This window comes from Myotis daubentonii, chromosome 1 (assembly GCF_963259705.1).
Source record: "Myotis daubentonii chromosome 1, mMyoDau2.1, whole genome shotgun sequence".
In the NCBI taxonomy this organism is placed as follows: domain Eukaryota; kingdom Metazoa; phylum Chordata; class Mammalia; order Chiroptera; family Vespertilionidae; genus Myotis; species Myotis daubentonii.
Window position 1 is genome coordinate 32,352,620 of NC_081840.1, and position 25,963 is coordinate 32,378,582.

At 45.7% G+C, this 25,963-nt stretch overlaps 1 protein-coding gene across 2 annotated transcripts in view; it reads right to left on the reverse strand.

Moving 5' to 3' along the window:
* Nucleotides 1-360: 360 nt before the first annotated feature.
* Nucleotides 361-25,963, reverse strand: part of PRKCH (protein kinase C eta) — a 243,115-nt gene continuing 217,512 nt past the window's right edge. Inside the window, exons 13-14 of one of the 2 annotated variants that reach the window (XM_059694232.1) lie at nt 25,585-25,728; nt 361-3,000 (exon numbers count right to left, since the gene is read on the reverse strand). In XM_059694232.1, coding sequence (XP_059550215.1) covers nt 2,974-3,000; nt 25,585-25,728 — 171 coding nt within the window. In that variant the 3' untranslated portion in view covers nt 361-2,973. Of the gene's footprint in view, nt 3,001-23,087; nt 24,399-25,584; nt 25,729-25,963 lie in introns of those variants that run through there. The other variant, XM_059694224.1, reaches the window with a different exon arrangement.

The following is a 25,963-nucleotide window of genomic DNA, read 5'->3' on the forward strand; positions in this document are numbered from 1 at the left end:
CAGTCGGGCCGTTGTTTTGGAAGGATAAGACATCGGCAGCCATGGCGCCAGGAGCCCAGCTGGTTATTTCTAGCTTGCTGAATGTCAACAATTCGAGCCGCTTCTCACAACAGCCTCTACTTGTCAGACCAAATCAAGGCAGCAGCTCATCAAGCAGGCATATCAGCTGCCCCCATTGAGGCCTCGTGGCTCCAGGCCCAGCTCGCCCCACATGGTGCACCTGACCTCAAGGTGCCTGTCCAGTCCTCAAGCCCTGCCCCCGCCCCCTGGGCAGCTCCCACCTGCAGCCCCCTTGTAAAGCTTGTGCAGTTACGAAGGCTTTTTGGTTTTAAATATTTTTTTTTATTGATTTCAGAGAGGAAGAGAAACACTGATGGGCTGCCTTCTCCACACTCCCTACTGGGGATCAAGCCCACAACCTGGGCAAGTGCCCTGACCTGACTCGAACCCAGGACCCTTTCGTCTGGAGGCCTATGCTCTATCCACTGAGCCAAACCAGCTGGGGCGCCACCACGTTTTTCAAAGTGTAAGGGCAGCTTGGCAGCCTACCTTGGTCAAGCATGATCACAGGAGATGATCTCCTATAGCCTTTGACCCCAGAGACAGATTGGGCAGAAAACAGAAAAGTCTGCCTTCTCCCTGGTCTTTTTTAGGCGTCTCCCACCTTCACTCCTTCACTTGCTTTTCTTCTTCTCAACACCCCACCCACCCCCCGCACCCCAGTTCCTCTCTAGATCCAAATCCGTAAATTTGTTTCTGTCTGCAGAATACAGCTTACAGGAACACAAGCAAACACCAACCCTGAGTGTCTGCTGTAGGTTTCCCGTTCCAACTTCTGATCATCACACACCTGTTGGCTAGGCTTTGGACACAGCAGACTGACCCACCCTCAGTGAGCTGGTGGCCTCCTGGGGGATGAGAAGGTGATGTTCTAAAGCTGTGGTTTGACGGTTGCATAGGAGTTTGCGGGCAGAGAGAGCACTCAGTAAGACCTGCAGGAAGGCAGGGTTGCCGCGCATGTAAAGAGATGGGAGCAAGTAGCATGTGATGAGCTAAGGAGAAGCCAAGAAGGGGCCTGTGAGCCTGAGAATGGAGTGCAGACTTTATCCTGACAATGCAGGCTTTTTTTTTTTTTTTTTTTCCTTTCTCTTTTTTTCTCCAAACAGGGAAGTGACCCATTACAGTTGCTTTCTTAGGTGGGACTAGAAGCAGAACTCCTTAAGCCCCAACACAGGGGCAGCAGCATTTTCAAGGGCAGGCATCATGTTCTCCCGCTTGGCGCTCAAATTGCCCAGTTCCTTTGGCTCATCCTGACCCCCAGCCTTCTGCTTTATTCTTATCCCCAGCCCCACTGTGACTGGTTTGACCTTCCATATCCCACCAGCCCTCGCTAGCCTTTAGGTAAGGTGCTAGGCTGACTATACTTCCAATCCACCATCCTGTTTTCAGTCATTTACTTACCCATTGACTCAATAAATATTTATTAAAGGGCTGCTATGTGTCAGGTGTTGTGCTAATAATTGGGGGATATAGAAGGGGAGATTCGTGCTTCCTGATCTCAAAGAGCTTGGAATTCACCCAGTGGTTCCCCAACTTGCCCCTGTATCAGAATCATCTGTACAGTTTTAAAAAACACAGCTGACTGAATATCACTTGGATTGACTAAATTGGAAATCTCTGTGGTATGAATTCCAGGGAGCTGTATTATTAAAACTCCCCTCCAGGTAATTCTGCCGAGCAGTTAGAACCACTGATCCTTAGAGGAAGGCTAACCTGGAATTCCTCTGGTGGCTGCTCTTCTGTGTGGCCAGTGGGAAGAATGAACCCAGAGTCTGGCTCCTGACCATCAGATAGCCAGAAATCACCAGCAAGGAAGATAGGGACAAGCTCAGTCCCACGGAGCTGTATGCCTGGGCCCTGCTCACGTGCCTTCAAAGAAGCAGGCAGGGGGCAGCAGGACGAATGAATGGAGTAGAGCACATTGGGACAGTGGGATGGGCTCTGTCTGCCTAGACTGGACAGTGCCGTGTTGCAGACCTAAATTATATAAACTGTCCAGTTAGAGAGCTGGAGGCCAGCTCTCTGGCTTGTTGACACAAACCCTCCTGCATCACCTAAGTTGTCATGGTCAAGAGCTAGGGATGATTACACTAGCCAGTTTCAGATGGTGGCTGTAATAAATAACTAATAAAAAAATAATCAAGCACGTTATACATAAACCCATACATCTCCACCAATTAACTGAGTACTGGGGCAAACCAAGGCAAATAGGGGAGGTTAGCTCACTGTCCCCGGAGAGAGCTCCTCATGTGCTTCTGGCTACCCTTTGAGGAACTCCAGGAAGGGGTGATATTGCCTGGAATTTCATGTGGGTTTGAGAGGATTAAATTTCCAGTCCCAGTTAATTTTCTGCCTCTTGGGGAGGGCTGTTCTGAGAAATCTAGTTAAGTATTTGTTGAGAGCCATCAATGGGCCAGATACTCTGAAGCCTCAAACATGAATACATATACAATCCACTTGGGCAGACAGGGTACAATTGTTTGTATGTACAGGTAGACCACTCTAGAAGAACTGGTTTTGTGGTTGTTTGGGGTTCTGCATCCTGACCATGTATCCACACAGCATGTATTTGAGTGCAATGTACTCTGTGTGACCTATAGACCTGCAAGGCATAGTCTTTGCCCTCAAGAAGCTTACAATCTAATAGGAAAGACAGGACATATCAGCATAAATGTAATAGAAATAGTACAGGCTGGGACATGTGAGTGATACAGTGTCACAGAAAGAGTCCATTTTCTTCCACGCCCTGGGCATCTTTCAGGAAGACAGTTCTGGCTATTCTGGGATGCCTCTTATTGGAATGAGTGGTCAGGAGGCTACAGGCTCTGGCATCAACATTATCAGCTGCTGTGGGCTAGCCCAGGTGCTGGCTCTCGCTTCCCTCTCCATGTCTGTGCACCACCTCCATTTCAGTTATGCACCCATCTCTGCTACCAGGAGCTGAGTCATTGCAGGCCGGAGGGTGAGAAAAAGAGAGAAAAGTAAAATCATTTCACACCCGATCATCTCTAGAAAAGGGGTAAGGACAATGCCACTTAACAGTAATAGAGTCTTATATTGCCAGTAATGTGAACGTTTCATGAGAGTTCGCACTTGGTTCTCTCAGTTATTTCCTAGTGATACCTGTGATTTAAAATGACAGGAACCAAAAGCTTCGAGCCTAGAAAAAATGGTGACAAGAGAATTCCACCTGGGAAAAGTCCCTGGGTCCCTGTGCAGAAGCAGGGGTCCTGGTCTTTGCCTGAAAGCCGGGGAGTTGGCTCCGAAGAGGCAGGTGGGAGAAGAGGCCACGTAGTGTCTCCCTGGGAGGAGGTGAGCAGTCTGGCTCTTGGTGAAAAATGAGTGTGATTTTCCAGGCCCGACCTTAGGCAGTTACAAAGGCTTTTCCCCGGCAGGCCGGGGGCAGAAGCTGCCTTCCGCACAGCAGACTCGGTGCACAGCCTGTGAGCCATCTCCAGGCGGATGTGCAGGCTCAGCCCCGAGGCCGGTCCCATGCTCTTTGCGTATTTACATTCCTAGTCAAGAAGCGCCTTCACTCCTACATCTCTCTGTCTGAGGCCTTGGGCTGAGGTCCTGTTAAGGTCTCTGCTGGGCCTCTTTATGGGGGGAGGGAAGGAGGAAGAGGAGTAATCTCTGAGGACACTTTCCCTGTTCTGACTCAGGCCCCAGTACTTTTCCACTCCTAGAACTTCTCCCTCCTTCCCCACCTCAGGATCCATAAAACTACCCCCCCCCCCCCCCGCCCGCCCGTGTGAGCTCCTTCAATGGTGAGATGACCTCCCCTCCCACCGCCACGTCTATGCTGATCCGCCAGACCCTTAGCCAAAACCTCCACTTAGATTTCCCCCGGTTCTCTGGGGGTGGAGTGGTGGGGGACTGGAACAGGGGGCTGGGCACCGTCACTGTGAGTGATTAGAGGCCTGTTGCCTTAGCATAGCTCGTTTTCTCTCTCCCAGCTGAGCTCCTGACAGGAGGGACTCCTGCTGCAAGCTGCCTGCTGGGAGCACACACTGACAGCCATGCCCATTTCTGCTGGAGGCTATGGCTTCTCCCACACGTTTCCATTCCATTTCTAGATTTGGTTTCTCTGTCTCTCTCATACATATGCAAACAGTAACTGGCTGAGAAGAAGAGGAAACCCAGGTTGCCATGAGGGCTGGCCAGGGAGTGAGCAGGAAAAAGGCAGGGCAGATCCAGACTTCCAGACTGTGAGAACTACCCCAACCTCAGAGACCCACTTCTCCCCGTCTACACTACAGAGGAGCCAGAGGCCGAGAGTTTGGGCAGGGTCACCCAGCTAGAAAGCAGGTCTGGATTATTTCCAGGCGGCTTCCTTGGTCTTCTTCCTACTTCCTGCTACAGGTCTGGTGCAGGGCTGTGCCCCTGGGTGCCTGGGACTACACTATGCCCTCTGGAGTCAGTATCTCGGGAGCCTGCAGCCCAATGGGGGAAGAGCAGATGAGAGCAATGTTCTCAAACTCCTGTTCTTATAATCACCTGGAGGGCCAGTTAAAACACCGATTGCCAGCGTGACTCCCCGACCTCCTGATTCCGTAGGTCTGGGATGGGGGCTGAGAGTTTGCATTTCTAACAAGTTTCCAGGTGGGGCTGATTCAAACCACAGGACTAGACCACAAACAACCAAAAAGCAACAGAGGAAGGATGGAAACCAAGTAAAGGAAGGTGTAAGGGTGACATTATTCATTAGGGCAAGAAATGGCCTCCAGGGCTGGTCCTGGGGAGGTTTTCCTCTTCCTCACTCACCCTGACCCGAGGCTTACTAGAAGTTTTCATCATTTCCTTTTCCTTTCCTTTTTTTTTTTTTTTAATATATTTTTATTGATTTCAGAGAGGAAAGGAGAAGGAGAGAGAGATAGAAACACCAATGATGAGAGAGAATCAGTGATCGGTTGCCTCCTGCACGTCCCCTACTGGGGATGGAGCCCATAACCTGGGCATGTGCCATTGACTGGAATCGAACCCAGGACCCATCAGTCCACAAGCTGATCCTCTATCCAATAAACCAAACCAGCTAGGGCCATGCTTTTCTTTAAATCCCCACAGGTGAGGCCAAAACCTCTGCTTAGATTAGATTTTTTAGATTCTAAAATAGCTCAGAGCTGGCTCCACTTGCAACACCTCTCATCTCCATTTCCCTGTCCGGGGGGCTGCCACCTGCTACACAGCCCGCTTTGTCCCTTTAAGCCCGAGGGCTCTCGTCCCAAAGGCCATGAGGATAGAATATTGGAGGGTGGCTGTGGCCAGCTCACCCTGGTTCCCCTGTGCACTCACACAAGCCCTGGAAGACCAGGGCTGCTGAGACTCAGAGCAAGGAAAGTTGGTGGGCACAGTCAATAGGGTGGGGGAGGGATTAAAGGCTCCACAGCTCACATGGACTCAGCTCATCTTTTAAGTTGAGTCATCAGTGAACTTGGACTTGCTTTCCTGTTCATCAGGTCTGGATGTGTGTCACTGAGGTCTAACCTGGTGTTTGAGTGTCATGTTATAAAGGGGAGCCAGATACACACAGAAAAAAACAATTTTGCCCTCAAGTGGGTGTGCACACCCAGCAGGGACCCTCCTCTCCAAATCTGTTCACTGTTTCACTAGCTCCATTTGGGGCACAAATGTTACGTCCAAAGCTGTTTCAGCGACGGCAGTAACCTCAGGAGGAGGCCAGCGCAGAGGCAGAGAGCAGGATTCCCCCCAGCCTCCACATCCACACCTGGAGCAGAGGCTCCGAGGGCCCAGGGCCGGGCAGCTGGGACTGTTGCTTTGCCCAAGCCCCTCCAGCTCCCTAGCCACCCATGGAGGGCCAGCCCCGAGCCTCTGCGAGCTTCTCAGACTGTGGCTGGCTCTGCAGGAAAGAGACTGACATGGCATTGAGACGAATGCAAAGCATGCTACCCAGAATATAGAGACTTTTTACCTCGTGCTGCTGTTGTGCACTTTCGAAAAGAGAATTAGAAACTGTGAGTGGGTTTTCTGTATCGAAAGCCTGAAACTATTTCCAGTTCCAGGGTTGGGGCGCTGCCACGGAGCCCTGGTGTTAGCCCCTTTCAGAAGAGCCAGTGTGTGGGTGGCGGGGCTTTCTCCCCCGGGAGGAGGTGGGTGCGGCCTTGGGCGTGCCTCCTGAAGCCACGGGGAGGAGGAGGCTGCGGATTCACCAACAGCTGCTCCCGGAATTGCATGGTCGGGCTGGTCAGTGGACGGTATTTTTCCAAGGTGATGCTGAGCTGTTACAACATTCCTGCTCTATCCCCATCAGACCTTCCTGTAAGTCACACCAGAAAGTTACCAAACCATGCCTTCCTGAGCAGTCAAGCACATGAGACTCTAGACACAATGTTTCCAATATGTTTTAGTCCCCCTCTGGGGACCCGGGGTCCAGTCACCCCATGACCTCTGAACTTCCTCAGCCGTTGTCTGGCTGGCCTTGGAGTCATGTGGAAGCAAGTATGTGGCTCCAAGTCATCCGGGAAGCACAGGTTTGGCCTGATTCCCCTAGCAGGGCGGTCAGCTGAGAGAGGAGGGAGCCTTGAGCTTGCTTTGACCTGCATTTCACAAAGACCCTTTCTCTAGGGCTGCCCAGCTCTCTCACTGGTCTGCACAGAAAGCTGCCGTGTCCGGTCCAGAATCACTCCTGGCTTTTTCTCAGAAAGAAGGCACCGGCTTGGAAGTCCCCCTGCTTGACCTTGGTGTCTGCTTCTCCTTCTCTCCCTCACGCATAAAGGGGACATGAAGGAGAGCCAGGTCTCCCTGCTGCTTTGGAGGTGCAGTGGCTTTCATTTGGGGTGGAAGCTGTGACGGGGGCAGCTGGGGATGTGCAGAGACGGGGCCAGAAGACATTCTGGGCTTCTCACGTTCTGCCTCTGAGACGGACTGTGGTGGGAAACATACAAAAAGAAAACACCTTGGTTCCACTTATCCGCTCCCCAGCAACTGGGAAGGGAGTGAGAGAGCAGGTGTCTGGGGGAATAAAGCAGATGGGACTGAGAACTAGGGCCCTCCTCGTAGGGGGACTGAACTCCACAGCTCTCTCCTTCCTTGACCAATGGCTTATGGAGCCTTTGGGTGGGGAAATGCTGACTGAGCTAATGGGTCTGCTTTTTTATTAAAAAAAAAATGTTTTTTTAATTTAAATTCTTTATTGTTTAAAGTATTACATATGTCTCCTTTTCCCCTCCATTGATCTCTCCCTGGCCGCCCCCCTCACCCCCTCTTCATAAGCCATTGGTCAAGGAGGGAGAGTGCTGTTTGCCAGGAAAGGTCAGCTTAGCTACCTTATATGGGGGTACATATAGTGGGGCCTTGACTTACGAGTTTAATTCGTTAGGAGACCGAGCTCGTTAAGGAGCTCATTAACTCAAATTACTCTATCAACTCAATGCAAAAAATCGGGGAGAGACAGCTGGTATCTCAAAAAACTCGTTAGTTGGGACACTCATAAGTCAAGGCCCCACTGTATATCTATTCAAGACAGTGATTTTATTTCCTTTGGATAAACACCCATAAGTAAAATTTCTGGATTAGGTGGTAATTCTATTTTTAATTTTTTGAGGAACCTCTATACTGTTTTCCATGGCAGTTGTAACAATTTACATTCTCACCAATAATGAACAAGGATTTTCTTTTCTCCACATTTTTGCCTAGATGTGTTATCTTGTCTTTTTTGATAATAGCTATTCAGGTACCTTATTGTGGTTTTGATTTATATTTCCCTAGTAATATGTAATGTTGAATACCATTTTATATACTTTTTGGCCATCTCAGTATCTTCTTTGGAAAAAAATGTCTATTTAGAACAGTGATGGCGAACCTATGATACGCGTGTCAGAGGTGACACGCGAACTCATTTTTTTGGTTGATTTTTCTTTGTTAAATGGCACTTAAATATATAAAGTAAATATCAAAAATATAAATCTTTGTTTTACTATGGTTGCAAACATCAAAAAATTTCTATATGTGACACAGCACCAGAGTTAAGTTAGGGTTTTTCAAAATGCTGACACGCCGAGCTCAAAAGGTTCACCATCACTGATTTAGAACCTCTGCCCTTTTTAAATTCAGATTTTAAAAAATTGAGTTGTATGAATTTTTTAGATATTTTGGATATTAACCCCATATCAGATACATGATTTACAAATATTTTCTCTCTTTCAGTAGGTTGCTTTTTCTTTTTTGTACAGAACCTGTAAATGTGATATAGTCCCACTTGTTTATTTTCACTTTTGTTGCCTTTGCTTTTGAAGTCAGATCCAAAAACTCCTTGCCAATACTGATTTCAAATAGTTTAATGCTTGTGTTTTTTTCTAGTAATTTTATGGTTTTAAGTCTTGCATAAGTTTTTATAAATGATACTCTTGTTGGATTGGCCCCTTTACCATTATATACCTTTTAAAAAAAATCTCTTATTAGAGTCTTTGTCTTAAAGTTTATTTTGTCTGATATAAGTGTAACTACCCCAGCTTTCTTTTGGTTTCTATTTGCATAAATATATTTTTCCAATCCCTTCACTTTCACTCTCTGTGTGTCCTTTTGACTGAAGTGAATCTATTGTAGGCAATTTGGTTGGGTCTTGTTTGTTTGGTTTTAATCCATCCAGCTACTACTCACATAATTTAGTCCATTTACATTTAAAGTAGTTACTGATAGGCATGGATTTATTATCATTTAATAGTTTCTTGGCTGTTTTGTAATTTCTTTGTTCTTCCCTTACTCCCTTCCTTTGTGATTTGATGATTTTCTGTACTGGTGTGCTTATATGCCTTTGTTGTTTGAGTATTTACTATAGGTTTTTGCTTTGTGGTAACCATGTGACTTACATAAAATCTATATATATAAAAGCCTAAGTGACTGGTCGACCGAATGACAGTCAACCAGTTGCTATGATATGCACTGACCACCAGGGGGCAGAACTCAATGTAGGAGCTGCCCCCTGGTGGTCAGTGTGCTCCCACAGTGGGAGCGCTGCTCAGCCAGAAGCTGGGCTCATGGCTGGCGCTGGTGAGCGCAGCTGTGGTGGCCTGAGCCTCTACTGCCTCTGCAGCAGCGCTACTGAGATGAGCGGCGGCAGCAGCAGGCACAGTGGGGCTGGGATGAGTGGGAGCAGCACCCACTCCGACTCAGGCTCCTTCCTGGCCACCTGCCACTTTGCATACTGCTACATCTCTCAGGGGATCTTGGAATGCGGGTTTTGGCCCGATCCTCACAGGGCCAAAGCCAGCAGTCCGACATCCCTGAGGAGTCCTGGATCGCGATAGGGTGCATAGGCTGAGGACCCCCACCAGTGCAAGAATTTTTGCACTGGGCCTCTAGTATCTTATAGTTATGTCTATTTTAAATTGATAGCAACTTAAGTTTGAACACATTCTAAAGCACTACATTTTTACTCTCCCAACCCCCTCCCCCATTTTATGTTTTTCAGGTCACAATTTATATCTTTCTATCTTGTGTACCCCTTAACAAATTATTATGGTTACAGTTACTTTTACTACTTCTGTCTTTTAAATTTCATACTAGATTGTTAAATGTTTAACCCACCATCATTACAATATTAGAACATTCCAAATTTAAGTATATATTTATCTTTACTAGTGAGATTTATACTTTCATATGTTTTTCTGTTACTAATTAGCAACTTTTCTGCTTAAAGAAGTCCCTTTAACATTTCTCATAAGGAAGTGTAGTAGTGGTGCTGAAATATGCCCTTCAGCTTTTGGTCTTCTGAAAGACTTTTTCTCTCCTTTAATTCTGAAGGACAACTTTGCTATGTGGAGTATCTTGGTTGGCAGTTTTATATTCAAAATACTGAAAGAAAAAGATTGTGCCTCTCCATTTTAGGGAGCAGAATTTCTGCTAAAAACTTGCTGATGATTTTATGGGGGTTTCCTTGTACATAACAAGTTGTTTTTCTCTTCCTGCTTTTAAAATTCTCTTGTTCTATTTAACTTTTGACAATTTAATTATAATGTAGGTTGATGTGGGTGTCTTTGGGTTCGCCTTATTTGAAACTCTCTGGGTTTACTGGATACAGATGTCTGTTTACTTCCCCAAGTTAGGGAAGTTTTTAGCCATTCCTTTATTCAAATAAGATTTTTGACCTTTTCTCTCTCTCTCTTTTTTAATATTCATTTTCTATAATATGGATGAATATTACTTCACTTGATGTTAACTCATAAATCCCTCATAAATCTTTCAAATTCATTTTTCTTTTTGTTCCACTGATTGGATGTATTATACTTCCCTGTCTTTGAGTTCACTAATCCTTTATGCCCTTCATGTAGTCTGCTGTTAAATCCTTTTATTGAATTTTTTTCAGTTCAGTTATTGTATTCTTTACCTTGTGATTTTTCTTTGGTACTTTCTATATTTTCTCTTTTTATTGACATTCTCACTTTCTCATGTATTGTTTTCCTGATTCTGGTGAGCAACTTTATGATAATTATTTTGAACTTTTTATCAGGTAAATCACTTATCTCTGTTTTATTAAGGTCTTTTTCTGGGGTCTTAGCTTATTCTTCCATTTGGAACATATTTCTTTTATTTTTCATCTTCCTTGACTCTGTATGTTAGGTCTTATGCATTAGATGAAATGGTTACCTCTCCCGTTTTGAAGAAGTAGCCCTGTGTAGAAGATAAACCTTATTGTTCAACTTTGCCCTAGCTCTTGGTTGCTTCTCAACCTTTATGCTTGTCCAAGCAGCCTATTTGTGCTCAGTGGTTCCCAGTAGTTGGGAGTGTGCCAAGACCTGTCAGCCCTGCAAAGGGAACAATCTCAATCAACACCTAGATATAGATAGGCTGATTAGAAGCTGGACCCTCAGGCAGGAGTTTTAAAAATACTTTTCAGGGGAAGATTGGAAGGTGTCTGCTCTCTCTGCACTGAGCCCTGGGGAAAGAGCCAGTTAAGACCTGTTTCTTTGTTTGCTACAATCTTGTTGAACCTGTTAACACAAGCCATGCTGGCCACGGACTCTCAGGAATGTGTCCTCTTTGTGACAATGACAAATATAAGCTTCTTTCTTGGTGACCTGGGGTGGGGCATTGAGAGAATACAAAGATGGCAGCCCCTGTCCCCCCAGTCTCTGGAGAGAATTGAAGTTAGTCCCTAAATGTTAAAGTTGAAGGCTGCACCTTTTAAGATTTGTAAATAGGCCTATTTCACCAAAAGACTGGACATTTCGGTTAGCTGCCTCTGTGCTGTGCAAAGTATTTCTTCGTTAGTCACAGGCATGTAGGACCTGTGAATGTTAGCCCCGCTGGTTGTTGTGTCCCATGGCAGCAGCCACAAAAGCCAAGGTCCCAGGCTTGTGAACAAGCTCCTGTCCAGGACGCACCAGCGATCTCTGGTTAGCGGAGGGAAAACGCCAAGATGGTGTCCACCAGATGGTGGTCTCTGGAGAGGCTTGCGGGCAGTTCCCATATGTGTGTTACATTAGAAGCCCGCTCGTAAAGTGGTAACTTTTAAAATCTGCAGATAAGATTGGCTTCGTTGAGAAAAAGACTAGGCGGTTATTTCTGCTGCCTCTGCTCCCGGCTCTGGCAGGTACAGCCATGGGGAGCCTGCAGGAGCCTGTTAAGAACTGTTTCTTAGTTTCCTACAGTCTTTTGGGTCTTGTGGCTTTCAGAGCTAGGTGTCTTCGGGGCCTGTCTCTCAGGTGGAAATCTTAAAAGTTGGGCACCAGCTATGGGATCCAAACCCTTAGGTCCTCAGGGGGAAGCTCGGAGTTGTGTGTTCCCCCAGGTTGATTTTCCCTGTGCTAGGGGTGGGGCTTATAGCAGGGTTCTAGCTTAGCCTCTGCTACCTGGTCCACTGTGGGGTTTTTCTTGTTCACCAAATATGTAGGAGTATGTCAACTAGTTTCTGGATTTGTTTCGTCTGTAGCTGTAGATTTGGTGTGTCCGTTCAGGGAGGGGATTCAGAAGCCTCTTTCATTGCCATCTTGAACTGGAATTGCAAAAGCTTTCTTAACCCTCTCCCTCCCACTCCTTCGTTTTCCAAATCTTAATCCAAGACTTCATTTCCATTTTCAAACTGTTGCATGTCTCAATGCTAACAACAACCATTTCTTAATGTACCTGTTTGTTCCCCAGAGCTCTTTGCCCCAAGGAGATCCAGTAGCTGGGAATGGAGAATGGAGCCAACACTCCTGGTTACCTGATAGTCAGCTGTCCTTCCTCCTCTGTCCCCTCCACACTCCTCAAGCCCTGATTTTGTTCTCCATTCTTGTCCTTCAGAGAACGAGTCCCTCTCTAACTCCCTGGGGCTAAGTTTCAGGCTTACACTCTAGGCCAGTGGTGGCGAACCTTTTGAGCTCGGCGTGTCAGCATTTTGAAAAACCCTAACTTTAACTCTGGTGCCGTGTCACATGTAGAAATTTTTTGATATTTGCAACGATAGTAAAATAAAGATGTATATTTTTGATATTTATTTTATATATTTAAGTGCCATTTAACAAAGAAAAATCAACCAAAAAAATGAGTTTGTGTGTCACCTCTGACACGCATGTCATAGGTTCGCCATCACTGCTCTAAGCCACTGAGTCTATGTTCTAACTGCACTTAACCACCTGGGAGCTTTAAAAATCCCACCAGGGCACTCTCAGTAGCTTCCATTCCTCAAAATGGGAGGTTTTAGGTATAACCATGTTATTGGCTTTAGGTAAAGCCATGTTATGCTAAACTGGCCAATGGGGTGTGAAGATATGAGGCTGGGAAGCTTCTGAGAAGGTTATGCACATTTAATTAAAAGTCATGATGTAGGGGTGTTCTTTTCCTGTCTCTGGAAATGGTTGTCTGCATGTGACTCAAGGTGAAGGAGCTTTGTTTAGTTTAGTAGTTGATCTGTGGACATAATCTCATTTAATCCTCATATACCCTCTGAGGTAGTTTGAATTTCATTATCTCCATTTCACAGATAAGGAAACTAAAGTTCACAGAAGTTTCAATACTTTCTCCCCAATGACAACAGCTAGCAGCAGCAGAGCCAAGATGAACCAAGCTCAACCTGGCCCCTAACACCAAGATTTTCTCACTACTCCCACCAGTGTGCTGATAAGTTGTCAGATACATACATGCACACATACATACAATTTAAAAAATAAAATCACTCTGCTCTGGCCATTGTGGCTCAGTTGGTTGAGCATCGTCCCATGCACCAAGAGGTTGCTGGTTTGGTTCCAGGTCAGGTCACCTGCTGGGTTTTAGGCTTAATCCCCACCAGGGGGCATGTAGGAGGCAGCTGATTAGTGTTTCCCTCTTCCTTCCTCTTTCTCTTAAGGAAAACCAATAAAAACATAGTAAAAGATGAAAATAAAAACAGCCTGATTTGTATCATTTTCCACTTTCCATGGGGTAAATATTCTTACCATGGCCAATTTTAAGCTACCACTGTGAGCTCACTGAACACTAACTTGGGAAGAATTGTGTACATTTGGTTCTTATGAGCCAGTGTGAGGCAGTTCCAACAAACCACCAAAAATTAGTCAAGGGCTCAGACTCAGTCTTGATGCTAAGAACCATGTTTCTCTTCACTCTTCCAAAGAGAGCTTTCTCTCAACACATCCCTCAGAGCAGATCTTTGCACGGGAGTCCTGCCTTGTCAGGGAGGAGGATTAGCTCTTGTTCCTAGAAGGCAGCCAAGCATGATGAGGAACAAACCAATAGGGGTGAGTTTCACTGGTTTCCTACTGCCTCCAGGATGCTAAGGATGCAGAGAGGCATCCCAGAGGACTACTTATCATTCTGCATGATGGTGGGTCAAGAGGGCCTTTCCCATTTGCGTTATCTCCTTGCCATCTGAGCTGCTGCACATTCTGTGTACACTTGCTGAGCCCTCCTGGCAGTGCTGGGCACAGATTTATGACTTTGTGGTACAGTGAGAGCAGCAGGGGCCTGGGCATGTGGCCAGTGGAAACATTATGGTGAGCCAACTCCAGGCCTGCCCATTGGGCCAGGGGAAGCAGCACAATGATAGAGCGCCTGCTAAGTTACATTTCAGATTGTGGCATGATAGTCTCTTGGGTTGGAAGGGACCACTCTGTGATTGTCCAGTCTGACTTCTGTCCGTCATCTGCTGAGAGCTGTAGACTGAAGATGCCCAGTGATGGTGAACTCCTTCCCTCCAAGGAAGTTGATTCCACAGGAGTACCTTTGTGAAAAAGTTCGTTTTTATGCTAAAACAAATTCTGTAACCTGTTGCTGCCTGACATCATCCTAGTTCTAATCCTGGGAGCTGTAAACGCCCAGACCAGTCTGTCTCCATATATATATGGCAGGCATAGGTTATGGTGCATGAACAACTGCTGTAACCTCAGCAGTGTTTAACGACAGTAAGACAAATGATAATTCTTTCTTGCTTGTATAAAATGTCCATCAAGGGTTGGCTGAGTACCTGGCTCATTAATAACTCAGAGACTCAGGCTGTCAGCCAAATTGTTCTCTCTCAACATGGCCGTTTACTGGAGGAAAGAGAGCGTCCCCCAGCAGCACTGAAGTGTTCTAGCTTGCAGGACTGCAAAGGGGCTCATACTCCATGCCCAGGAATCAGAGAGCTGGAAATATTTGGAGTGCAGCTTACAGACTACCATAATAGCTTTTCATTTATTCAAAGGTGGTTAGAATGTTACCCTGCCTTTTCTTCTCAGGCTAGCCCCCAGTTCACCTCCTCACTTGCTGTGTTACATGTTATCACTCCCTTCTTTACTTAGTTCACTCTCCTCTGTTCATGATTCAGCTATTTTTTAAGATATATATATATATATATATTTTTAAAAAATATGTTTTTATTGATTTTAGAGAGAGATGGGAAGGGAGAGGGACTGGGATCAAGCCAGCAACCTGGGCATGTGCCCTGACCCAGACCTCTTGGTGCATGGTTCAACACTCAACCACTGAGCCATACTGGCCTGGTCATGATTCAACTCTGTTTCTCTCTGTGGTGGAGTCTAGACCCAAGTCCAGTTTTCCGGGCACAGTCTAATTATGACTCAGTGGGGCTCATCATTCCTTTCACCTGAGGCTCCATGGTTGTAACTCTGGAGCCTAACACTGCAGTTTCATCTTTTTGGCATCCACAGTGCCCTGCTATTATATATTCATTCACTGGACCCTAAGCCTCAGGATGGTGGGCATTATGGCTCATTGTAATGTCCCTGTCACTTGTAAAAGGTTCTGATGAATCCTGATGCTTGTTGGATGGATACATATATTGAATTTACTCTATGCCTCTGCCTGATTTTTTTACTCATGCTGTCAAGTCTTGTCACTTACATCTTGTCCTGATATAATTAGCTTTCTCAGACCCGAGTACAGGTTATATTTATTTCTTAAATTTGTTCCAGCACAGAGCTGTGAAAGAATGTTATTTTTGGAGTCAAAAAGTGTGTTTGACACCCAGCTTTGATTATATCATTCAATAGCACAGACTTCTTAAGCATGTATAATATGCCAGGTGCTACGGATACAATTATGAGGAAGGCAAGGCCATGAGGCCTTTTTACTCTTTTTTTAATATATATATATATATATATATATATATATATATATATATATATATATATACACATATTTTAATTGATTTCAGAGAGGAAGGAAGAGATAGAAATATCAATGATGAGAGAGAATCATGGATTGTCTCCTGCATGTCCTACACTGGGGATGGAGCCTGCAACCTGTGCATGTGCCCTGACTGGGAATCGAACTGTGACCTCCTGGTTCATAGGTCAATGTTCAGCAACTGAGGCATGCCAGCCAGGTCACTTTACTCCTAATTGGGTTAATTTTGGCAAAAAATATAACCTCTCTAGATTAGAATGTACATTCCATGAATGCAGGGATCTTTGGGTGTTTTTATTCACTCTAGTTATCCCAGCAACAAGAACATGATAGGCATATAGTTGGTGCTCAATAAATATTAGTGCAACGAGTGATTGGTTCCCTAAGCTACAGTATATATATTTTTTTCTATCAGAATCTCCTGGGAGGGCATGTATAGTTTGAAAACATAGTAGCACTTTGTCCCACTGCCTAATTTTTGTGTTTAGTCATGATGTTGATTGTTTGAAATCTAAAATAAAATTAAAGGAAAATCTAAGATTAAAGGAAGACATGAAATTTGTCGGTTCATTTCAGAGGAGCAGGGGCTGCCCAAGGGTGCAGAACACTGTTCCAGATGGATTCTAATTTACTGATCACCATACTTTGAGTGCCATTGTTTACTGAGTAGGCTTGGCCACAAGGAAATGAGACTCTGTCGTGTATGTTGCTAAAGCTCAGCTATGTGACAGCTATCACATCTCCCTGATGAACCGGTCTAGTAACCATCCAAGAAGAAAGCGTGATCCGACTTTCCAGACTTGTTTTCATAAACCTCTGCTCGGTCCCAATGATCGTACCCCTTCTGGTGCTCATAAATTACTGCTTAAATAATTCTGTTCTGAAATGTTGCCTGTACTTACCTGAATGCTTTGTATCATCTCTTTATCTACCTTGGACTATACAAATCATTGTAACCTTTTCTTCTTGAAAATCACTTTCTTTGAGGAAAAACAAAACAGAGGGGACAGAATTGAGGAATACTGCTTTCTCTTTCATTCACAAGTACTCATCAGTGGCTAGAAGAGGCTTATCTTACTGGTGATCTTATGCTTATCTTAACTTTAGAAAGCATTTTTCCTTCCCGTGTATGGACAGGCATGAGAAATATGAAAGGCATCCAGGTATGAAATACTGCTATGTGACTTTAGAAACAAGTGAGTGTCAGCCTACGGGGAATATGGGGAATTTGGAATTGATAGAGCATGCGCGCGCGCGCGCGCACACACACACACACACACACACACACACACACACACACACACACACACAGTGGTTTAATTAAACCAGCAACCTCTTGGTGCATGGGACGATGCTCAACCAACTGAGCCACAATGGCCAGAGCAGAGTGATTTTATTTTTTAAATTGTATGTATGTGTGCATGTATGTATTTGACAACTTATCAGCACACTGGTGGGAATAGTGAGAAAATCTTGGTGTTAGGGGCCAGGCTGAGCTTGGTTCATCTTGGCTCTGCTGCTGCTAGCTGTTGTCATTGGGGAGAAAGTATTGAAGCTTCTGTGAACTTTAGTTTCCTTATCTGTAAAATGGAGATAATGAAATTCAAACTACCTCAGGGGGACTCATTCTCTGAAGGACTCACTCCCATTTCACAGATGACATTGAGATCTAGTGTGCGAAGGTTGTATAGAGATGGGCAGGGAGATAATTCAAGTGATGGAGGTTTTGTGTGTAGTGAGAGTAATACAGGGTTGACGTCTGCTGGTGGAAGCTGATCAACAATATCCCTCAGCTCACCATTAGTCATGAGAGCATAAGGCTAGAAGAATTTGAGGGGTTATCCAGGTTATTGCTGACACTCGTAGATCAAATGACTATTAGACGATCCCTGGTTTCTATCTTGAAATATGTCCAAAGAAGATTCCTGTCTTAACCTCTGCAACCCACATGGACATTTGACTACACAAGTTTCACTTTGTCTAGCCCGAAGTTTTCTAGCTTGGTCCAAGCCCTTAGAAGAATGGAACCCCTGTGAGGCAAGCACCGCCTTGGTGGCAGGAGAAAGGCAGCCCTGGGCGGTCTGGAAGGCTAGTGTGTGAGGATGGGGTGCTGTGGCCGTTTCTAGTAGGAATATACAGGACTACAGGGTTTCTCACAGTACTAGAAACTTCTTCACATATGTCTTCATCTAGGGAGAAAAAGCCTTGGTTCTTTAACTAGCTTCAAATCCTTAGGTATGCCAGGACTGGTCAACTGCTTGAGTACATGTCCTTGCTTTTCTGAATGGGCCCACAGACATGTTGAGTGTCTAGACCCAGTAGATATTGTGTTAGGATGTAGTTTCTATGTTATTTGGTCAGAAGTGAGTTAAATGTACCGTCAGGTTAAATCCATAGGAACAGCCTTAACTGGTTTTGCTCAGTGGATAGAGCATCAACCTGCAGACTGAAGGGTCCCAGGTTCGATTCCGGTCAAGGGCATGTACCTTGGTTACGGGCACATCCTCAGTAGGGGGTGTGCAGGAGGCAGCTGATCGATGCTTCTCTCTCGTCGATGTTTCTAACTCTCTATCCCTTTCCCTTCCTCTCTATAAAAAATCAATAAAAAATATATTAAAAAAATAAATCCGTAGAAACAAAAGTATTCCTGAAAGGCTTGAGAGAAGAGCCATTGTAGGGAGAACCATGGATATTTCTCGCCCTTGTTTTTTAGGGAGAGCAGCACAGTTTCAATACTGATCAATACTCAATATGGATCCTGCATTTCAGTCAGGTCAGGAGGGACTCAAAACTTATAAGTTTTTGACAGAATCTCCTGAGCAATCTCTGCCCCCAACTAGCTAGAAAAGTAAGCCCCTCCAACTTGGAGTTGGCACAGCATCCCCATCAGGTGAGACGGGCAGCATGAAGTGCGTCCCACTCTACCCATTTTCTGCTGCTTTAACATGCAATGTTCCCTGGTTCTCTGGATGGCTGACAATAATAATCGCTAACAGTGATTGAGCATTTTCTACTTCCCAGCCTTGGGGTTCCTGCTCCACATAGACTATCACAGATAATGCCTGCTGTAATAATATGAGGTGGGCTGGTGCCATTCTCACTCCCATTTCACAGATGACATTGAGATCTGGGGGGAAAACTGACTTTCCTCAAGGACACACAGTGAGTGGCAGATCCAGCACACAGGTCTGCATTCTACTCAGGCCTATGTTTTTCACCCTGTGGCGTCTTGCCTCCCAGAGCGATGGTGGGCAGCGTAGGCAGGGTTGCTCTGGTAGGCAGTCAATGCCAGGGCCAGAGCTGTCACAGAATGACGCCGAAGGTTCAGGAATACATGGGAGAAATGCAATGGCGGCTGCCATTTTTGGCCTCTAAAAGAACCTATAATATATAAATATGCAAATCAGGATTTTGTATCATCTTGGTGGTGGGGAAATGGGCTCATATGCCAGGTTGGGCCCTGAAAATCAAATGGTAGAGGAAGGGGGAGAGTACAGACCTGACATACTGGGAAATAAAGAGTGAGGAAGGGGGAGAGAGAAAGGACAACTGACATGGGAGTAGGGGTGATGGGGGCAAAGGGGACAGCTGGGACAGGATGAAGCTGAGGGTGGCACTCATAGCTTTGGTTCTGCTTCAACACAGGAGTGAGGGGAAACTACCAAGCCCCGTTTATAGCTGCAGCCGGGCTCACTCTATTCAACTGCAACTCAGTTCAGGAGAACCTATGGCCACAGGGCTCCTTTCCTCTGTGAATGTCTCAGGCTGTATCTGAGTCTTAGCCTCAGATGACATGAAATGAGAAGTGAAAGGACCTGGTGTGATTCTGAGCCAGGGGCGGTCGCAGTGGACTGTCTAGTCATTTTAGAGTCAACACAGCCAGATGAAGTAATGAGGTTGACTCAATCTGGAGATAAAGAAGACACAACACTTTATGGCATTGGCCCGTGATATGGTCAAGGCCGAATCTGTGGCTGGAATATTTTCAAGGCAACCTGTACCCAATTAAGGTCAATAAATGGTAAATGGGGTGTTTTATTTTTGCTCTTTGCTACCAAGTTACATCACCTCTGTAGCTGGAAGAACGCAGCTGCCCAGTTAGGACCCAGGCTACATGCCTTCTTCCTGTGATGCCCCAGGAGACAGCAGGGTGGGTGAGTTACTAAATCATGAAGAGGCTCACTCCCCTAAAGGGAAAGGAAAGGATTGGAAACCCCACCAAGACTCAGAGGTTACCCAGGGTTCAGAAGGGGTTGACAGGATATATGACCAGACAATTTCCTCTTCCTTGGGGAGGCCCAAGTCCCAGTTGCATCACTCTGGCCTGCCCCAGTTCCCTTGGGGGGGGGGGGTTTACCAGTGCCAGGCCTTTGACATGCAAATTCTATAATCTCACTGCTGATAAATGGTCCTACAGACAGGATGACTAAGTACTGTCCTGCCCAGTTGGCAGTTTATTTAGTGCTCCCTGCCAGTTTTACACACTTTTTATTCTTAAAACCCCCAAAAGTGGGGAAAAGTAGAATTGGCCTTAATAGAAAAACCTCACTAAATTGGGCTATAAAAGTAGGAACTCTGGAGTTAAACTGCCTGGTCCAAATCCTGATACCACTGCTTTAGTTGTATGACTTTGGACAATTGCTTAATCTTGGTATACCTCCGTTTCCCTATCTGTACAATGATGATGAGAGTACACACCTCTTGGGGTATTGAATGAGTAAATGAGTTTAAAGTGTTTGGAACAGATAATAAATGTTCACTAAATGCTAGCAGTTATTATAAAGTGAAAACATCTTTGCAGTCAAAAACTGATCATCTTGACCAGGGTTGGGAATCAGACCTGCAACCAAGGTAAAAAAACAAACAAACAAACAAAAAACCAAACTGATCATATCAAAGCAAATGCTTTGTAGTTATTCTCCTTTCAGATACTTAGGCCTGCATGTCTAGTGCAGTGTGGAATGCCTTGAGAGGGTGGGGACAAATGGGTGTGGGGATGAGGACTAGCTGGGGAGGACGACAGGGGGATAAGACCTGAGGATCTCTAAATATTCCTTATCCAAGAGGAAGGGGGGTTGGGGGAGAGGCTCAGTGTGACCTTGTGCTGCCATCTGAGCTCAGGGAACCCATCAGTTCCTGAAGCAAACTCAGCACTTGCTGATCGAATGGCTTGTGGCCAGTCTGCACAGGAAGTGCAGGCGGGCCACGAGCCTTGTGATCCTCAGAAAGGATGCAAGGTTTAGGAGAACTGATGAAAGATGTGAAACTGGTCTCTGACCCTGGAGTAAGAGACTGAGTGTTAGTAAATATCCTGAATATCCTCTCTCCTTACATATAAAAGAGAAATGAGGAAGAAGCAATGGAATCCTGTCATAGCAAACTGATTGGATGTCAATAATCTGTCTGGTAGATCTGGAATTATCTTAAGAGAGTGGACTTAGCCCAAACTGACTCATGTAGCAGGCTGGAGAACAGGTTGTGAAGAGGGAAACTGCCGAGTGATCACAGACTCATCAAAGAGGACTGTGGGTCCCTCAAGGGCTGTGATAATGGATTCTGTAAACATGCACAGGAGGCACGCTTTCATCTTCATGGTTCCTTACCAGTGTGGGATAAACCATAGCAAGCTAATCACCCCACAGAGCAGTAGAAGACCCTGAACTGCAAAGTAACTATGTTATAGGCCAAAAAGTCCCAAGGTCAGAATGATCCCTCCTTTTCCAGAAGTCTGTTGGGATAGTACTTCAAAGATTTAGACTCTAGACTAGATTCATTCCTTACCAAGTCAGAAACCTTTGGGTAACCAATAACTCAACTCCTCTGAGCCTCTCTTTCCCTCTTATTTATAAAACTAGAGGTCCGGTGCACAAAATTTGTGCATGGGATGGGGGTGCCCCTCAGCCCAGCCTGCACCCACTCCAATCTGAGACCCCTTGGGGGATGTCCGACTGCCGGTTTAGGCCCGATCCCAGTGGGGATCAGTAGTTGGACATCTCTCTCACAATCCAGGACCACTGGCTCCTAACTGCTCATTTGCCTGCCAGCCTGATCCCCCTAACTGCTCTCTCCTGCCAGCCTGATCACCCCTAACTGCCTCTGCCTTGGCCCCACCACCATGGCTTTGTCCGGAAGGATGTCTGGTCTAACTAGCATATTACCCTTTTATTAGTATAGATAGAGGCCTGGTACACAGGTGGGGGCCAGCTGGTCTGCCCTAAAGGGGGTCCCGGGTCAGGACAGGGGTCCCTACTGGGGGGTGTGGCTGGCCTGGGTGAGGGGCTGAAGGCCATTTGCAGGCCATCCATGCCCCCATTGGGGTGGGCGTCTCTGCTGGGAGTGGGACCGGTCTGGGTGAGAGGCTGAGGGCCATTGCAGGCCATCCATGCCCCCCTTGGGTGGGGGTCCCCACTGGGGAGCGGGCGGCCTGGGCGAGGGGCCTGGGGCAGTTTGCAGGTGGGCCAAGCCCCCGACTTTGTCCGGAAGGTCTCCTGGTCTAATTAGCATATTACTCTTTCATTAGTATAGATGTGCCATGGTATTCACACTGAAAGTAGTGGTAGAGTGACCTGCCTTACCTTCCAGGGATATTAGGAAGATCTAGTGAAAAGTGTGTAGGTGAGAGTGCCTTGGAAGGGCTAAGTGCTAAACAAAAGTAAAAGGGAGGTTCCTAGCTACTCTACTCATTCAAAAGTCCCTTACCACCTTGGAATGAGAAAAAGAACCCCCAAGGGCTCTAGCTAGGTAGTTCAGTTGGTTAGCATATCATCCGGATACACCAAGGTTGTGGGTTCCATCCCAGTCAGGGCACATATAAGAGTCAACCAATGAATGCATAAATAAATGGATCAACAAATCTATGCTTCTCTCTCTCTGAAATCCTCAAATCAATCAATAAAAATAAAGTACTGCACTGGGAATAGAGTCAATAATAATTTTTTTAAAAGAACCCCCAGCAGAGACTGGTACTACTGGCCACACACCCCTTGCTGCTCTGTAATTGCCCATCCCTTTCATAGTTAGAGGGAGGCCATGTACTGTCCAATCAAATGCGAGTGATTGATGTATGTCTTTTCTCAGAGAGGTGGTTAGGCAGCAAGCACCTCCTCCATCCACTCTCTTCTTTGTCATGGCAACCTTGGCAGCTACATTTTCCAAATGGCATAGTTATAAGATGGAAGAGGACTGCTGAACTTGCACTATATTTTATGTGAAGGAGAAATAAATATATCTAGCTACTGAGAGTTCAAGGGTTGGTCTGTTACAACAATGCATAGCAGTCATTGCTGTGATTCAGAACAGACATCTTGGTAAGAGACAGGCCATGTTCATTTAAGGGATACACAGAAGGTTATGTCAACCTTTCCTCTCAGGAGTTTGCTTTAAGTTCAGAGTTCTATCCATTCTGCTCAAAGCTATTATTCATTGTATTCATTGGATATCTACTCTTCTAGAGGCGATGGAATAAATCCTCCTAGACAAAAAAATTTCTTTTTGCTACAAAATGAGTTTATTTCCAGGCAGATAAAATTCCCCAACTGCATACATGGGTACATATTATAAGGTCCTTCTTTGATAAATGTCCTGTTTACAAGAGCCATTTCTCATTATTAAAATGCATACCAAACAAACATCTCCATCTCTTAAAATATAATTTAAATAAACCACTAATGTATAAGCCATAAGTCTGGTCACTGGCATGAGTGGCATGCAATTCTTCATGGAGGAGTCCAGAGCAACGGTGAGATTCCACAAGTCAGCAGGCAACAAGCACCTCTAGTTCATCTGCTGACTGTGTGGATAGTTGCTGTGGGGCAGTGAGCCTTGTGTGAAAACAGCTGAGTACAGACAAAGAAGTATGGCATTTGCAACGTGGAGAGGCATTTCACAAAATGCAAACACCCTTCAGGTAAATCAACGGGCTGTGGAATGAAAGCCTGGTGAATGCACATCTGTTTACACTAGCCCACTGGGCACTCAATATTGTGGCACCATCTCACTGGGCACTCAATAAATATCAAGGTAAGGATAAGAGAATAAATTGGAATGTTGTCTTGGTGCCCAACATCTGTTTTCAAGATTGAGCTTTAGGTTATGAATTTTTTGCATACCATATTTTTGTTTCTTCAGAGTAAATCGTTCTATTTGGAAAGCCACCCGTTTCCTTATCTTTAGATTCTTCATTAGCATTTAGAAACTCCTTGCAGACTGCCAGTCTTAGGCGCTCATTGGCTTAAAGATTTAAAGAGCACAGACAAGTCCATACAAAGTCTTGATTTGTCCCTTGAAAATATTCTGTTTGGCTCAGAATATTCTCTAGGATCTAGTTTATTCTTCACAACTTCTCTCCTTTTGGTTCATCTTAATATCCCAAGCCTGAAATAGCCTTGGCAACTCACAGGCTGAACAGTGTATTTTGTCATGAACTCTCATTTCAGTGCTAATTCCAGTGCCATGGCTCCTTCGGGACCTGAAATAGTTGCTCTCTTGAAGTTCTGTCCTTCGGAGTTCACCACCTGCTCCCTGACATTAAGGTTCTTGCTCTAAGGCGGATGCTGGCGAGTTCCCCACAAAGGAAATCCCTGGAAAACTGGCATCCCCTTGTGATTCTCACGTCACTCTCTCCTTCCATCAGGCTAAGGCTGCAATTCCGGAGACACAAAGGAAAAGTTTCTAAACTCATCCTGGTTAATCATCGGGAGATGTCCCTCATCAATGGGCGTTAAAACTGGCTCTTCTTTTATGAAGTCGGGGTCAAAATTACTGACATCTTCTCTGGATTTCTGTCAACAAGGAAACATGGGTCAGATCACGCACTTGAGGACTTTCTCGTCTTCCCTGAGCCTTAGCTCAGTGAGTTCAGAGAACTGCTCTGCCACTCACACTGTAGCATTATTTACAGTTATAACAATTATGATTACACAGCATTTTATAGTAAATGTACTGCACTGTATATAATTATGGCCTTTGGTAACCACCAATTCACTCACCCCATGAAAATCTTGCTGAGTCAGGCCAGCCGTAGGCTGGGAGGCTAAGGGATTAACTTGGTCACCTGAACCAGCTGGCTCACTCACCCTTTCCTCTCCATTTCACTGAGGTGCCACTTCTCCACAGGCCTTACTGAGAGGCACACAAGCTCGCATTTGCCAATGGAGGCTGAGTTCACACTTGCCCCACTTCTTGTTTGTACCCAGGTCTGTGTGCTTGGAGGGATTTTCTCCGAAGACTTCTTGGAAACGCTGAGTTTAGGGAACATGGCCTCTTCCTTTACCCACCTGTGAGATTCATTATGCCCAGCTGGCAGGTCTTCCCTTATCCCAAGGGAGATGGCAGTTGGATGCCCATTAAAGGCATTGGCTTTACTTTTGGGTGCTTGATGTCCAACCTAGTAAGCTCTTCTAGATTAAGCTAATTGTGTGCTTGGAAATGCTGGTATTTTTACGTCTTTATAAACTATGCCGAAAAAGTCATTTCTGCTGCTATCAGCCCTCTCACTGCTCTTACTTGAGTCAATGATACTTTTCTCTCCACCTCTGGGGCATCCCTCATCCCCCTAACTCTTGATCTACTGCTCACCCAGCATCTTTGTCTTCCCGTGTGGATCTCTAGACACAGAGCTAAGAAAGAGCTTACTTCTCAGACCAAGGGCTGGACCACCCTTGGAAGGCTGCCCCACTCAGCTTGGGGAGGTACCTCTGTGCTCAAGGTATTTCTTGAGACAAAAGGGTCTTGGCCTGTTCTGGCCTTGGCTCTGTGCTATAGTAGCATGCAAGAGGCAAGAACTTTGTGAGAAGTAACCTGGGCATGTGCTACCGACTCCGGGGTGAGGCTGCCCTGCCAAGTGTCAGGCTGAACTTCTGGTGTGGTCATCCCATGGGGAACCATCCAGTTGCTCAATAGACTTTGGTGGAACACTATGATATTAAAGAAAGAGGCAAGTCTGCTGTGATGGGCTTAGACACTTACGATTCTGGGTCTGAAAGGTGGTTCCAGTTGGCGATGGTTCAGCTGGGCCCAGTCTATTTCCTTAAAGAAAGGATGTCTCAAGATGGCATGCTCGCCACCCTGAGTCAGGCTGCCCAAGCGCATAGTGGGGTTCTTGGTCATGAACTGTGAGAGAGGGGGAGAAAGAGAGTCGATCATTCAGTCATTTACCACAAGTACATCACAGATGGTGGGCACCCGCTCTGGCAGGGAAGCCCCGTGAGGCTTTTGGGCTGATTTTGCTCAACTCGCTGAATTTTCCATCAAGGGCAGCACAGCCATGGTGAATCATCCCTTAAAGGCGCAACTGCTTGTATATTTACGGCCTTCCTCACTGCCATTTCAGACGTGGCCACTAAAA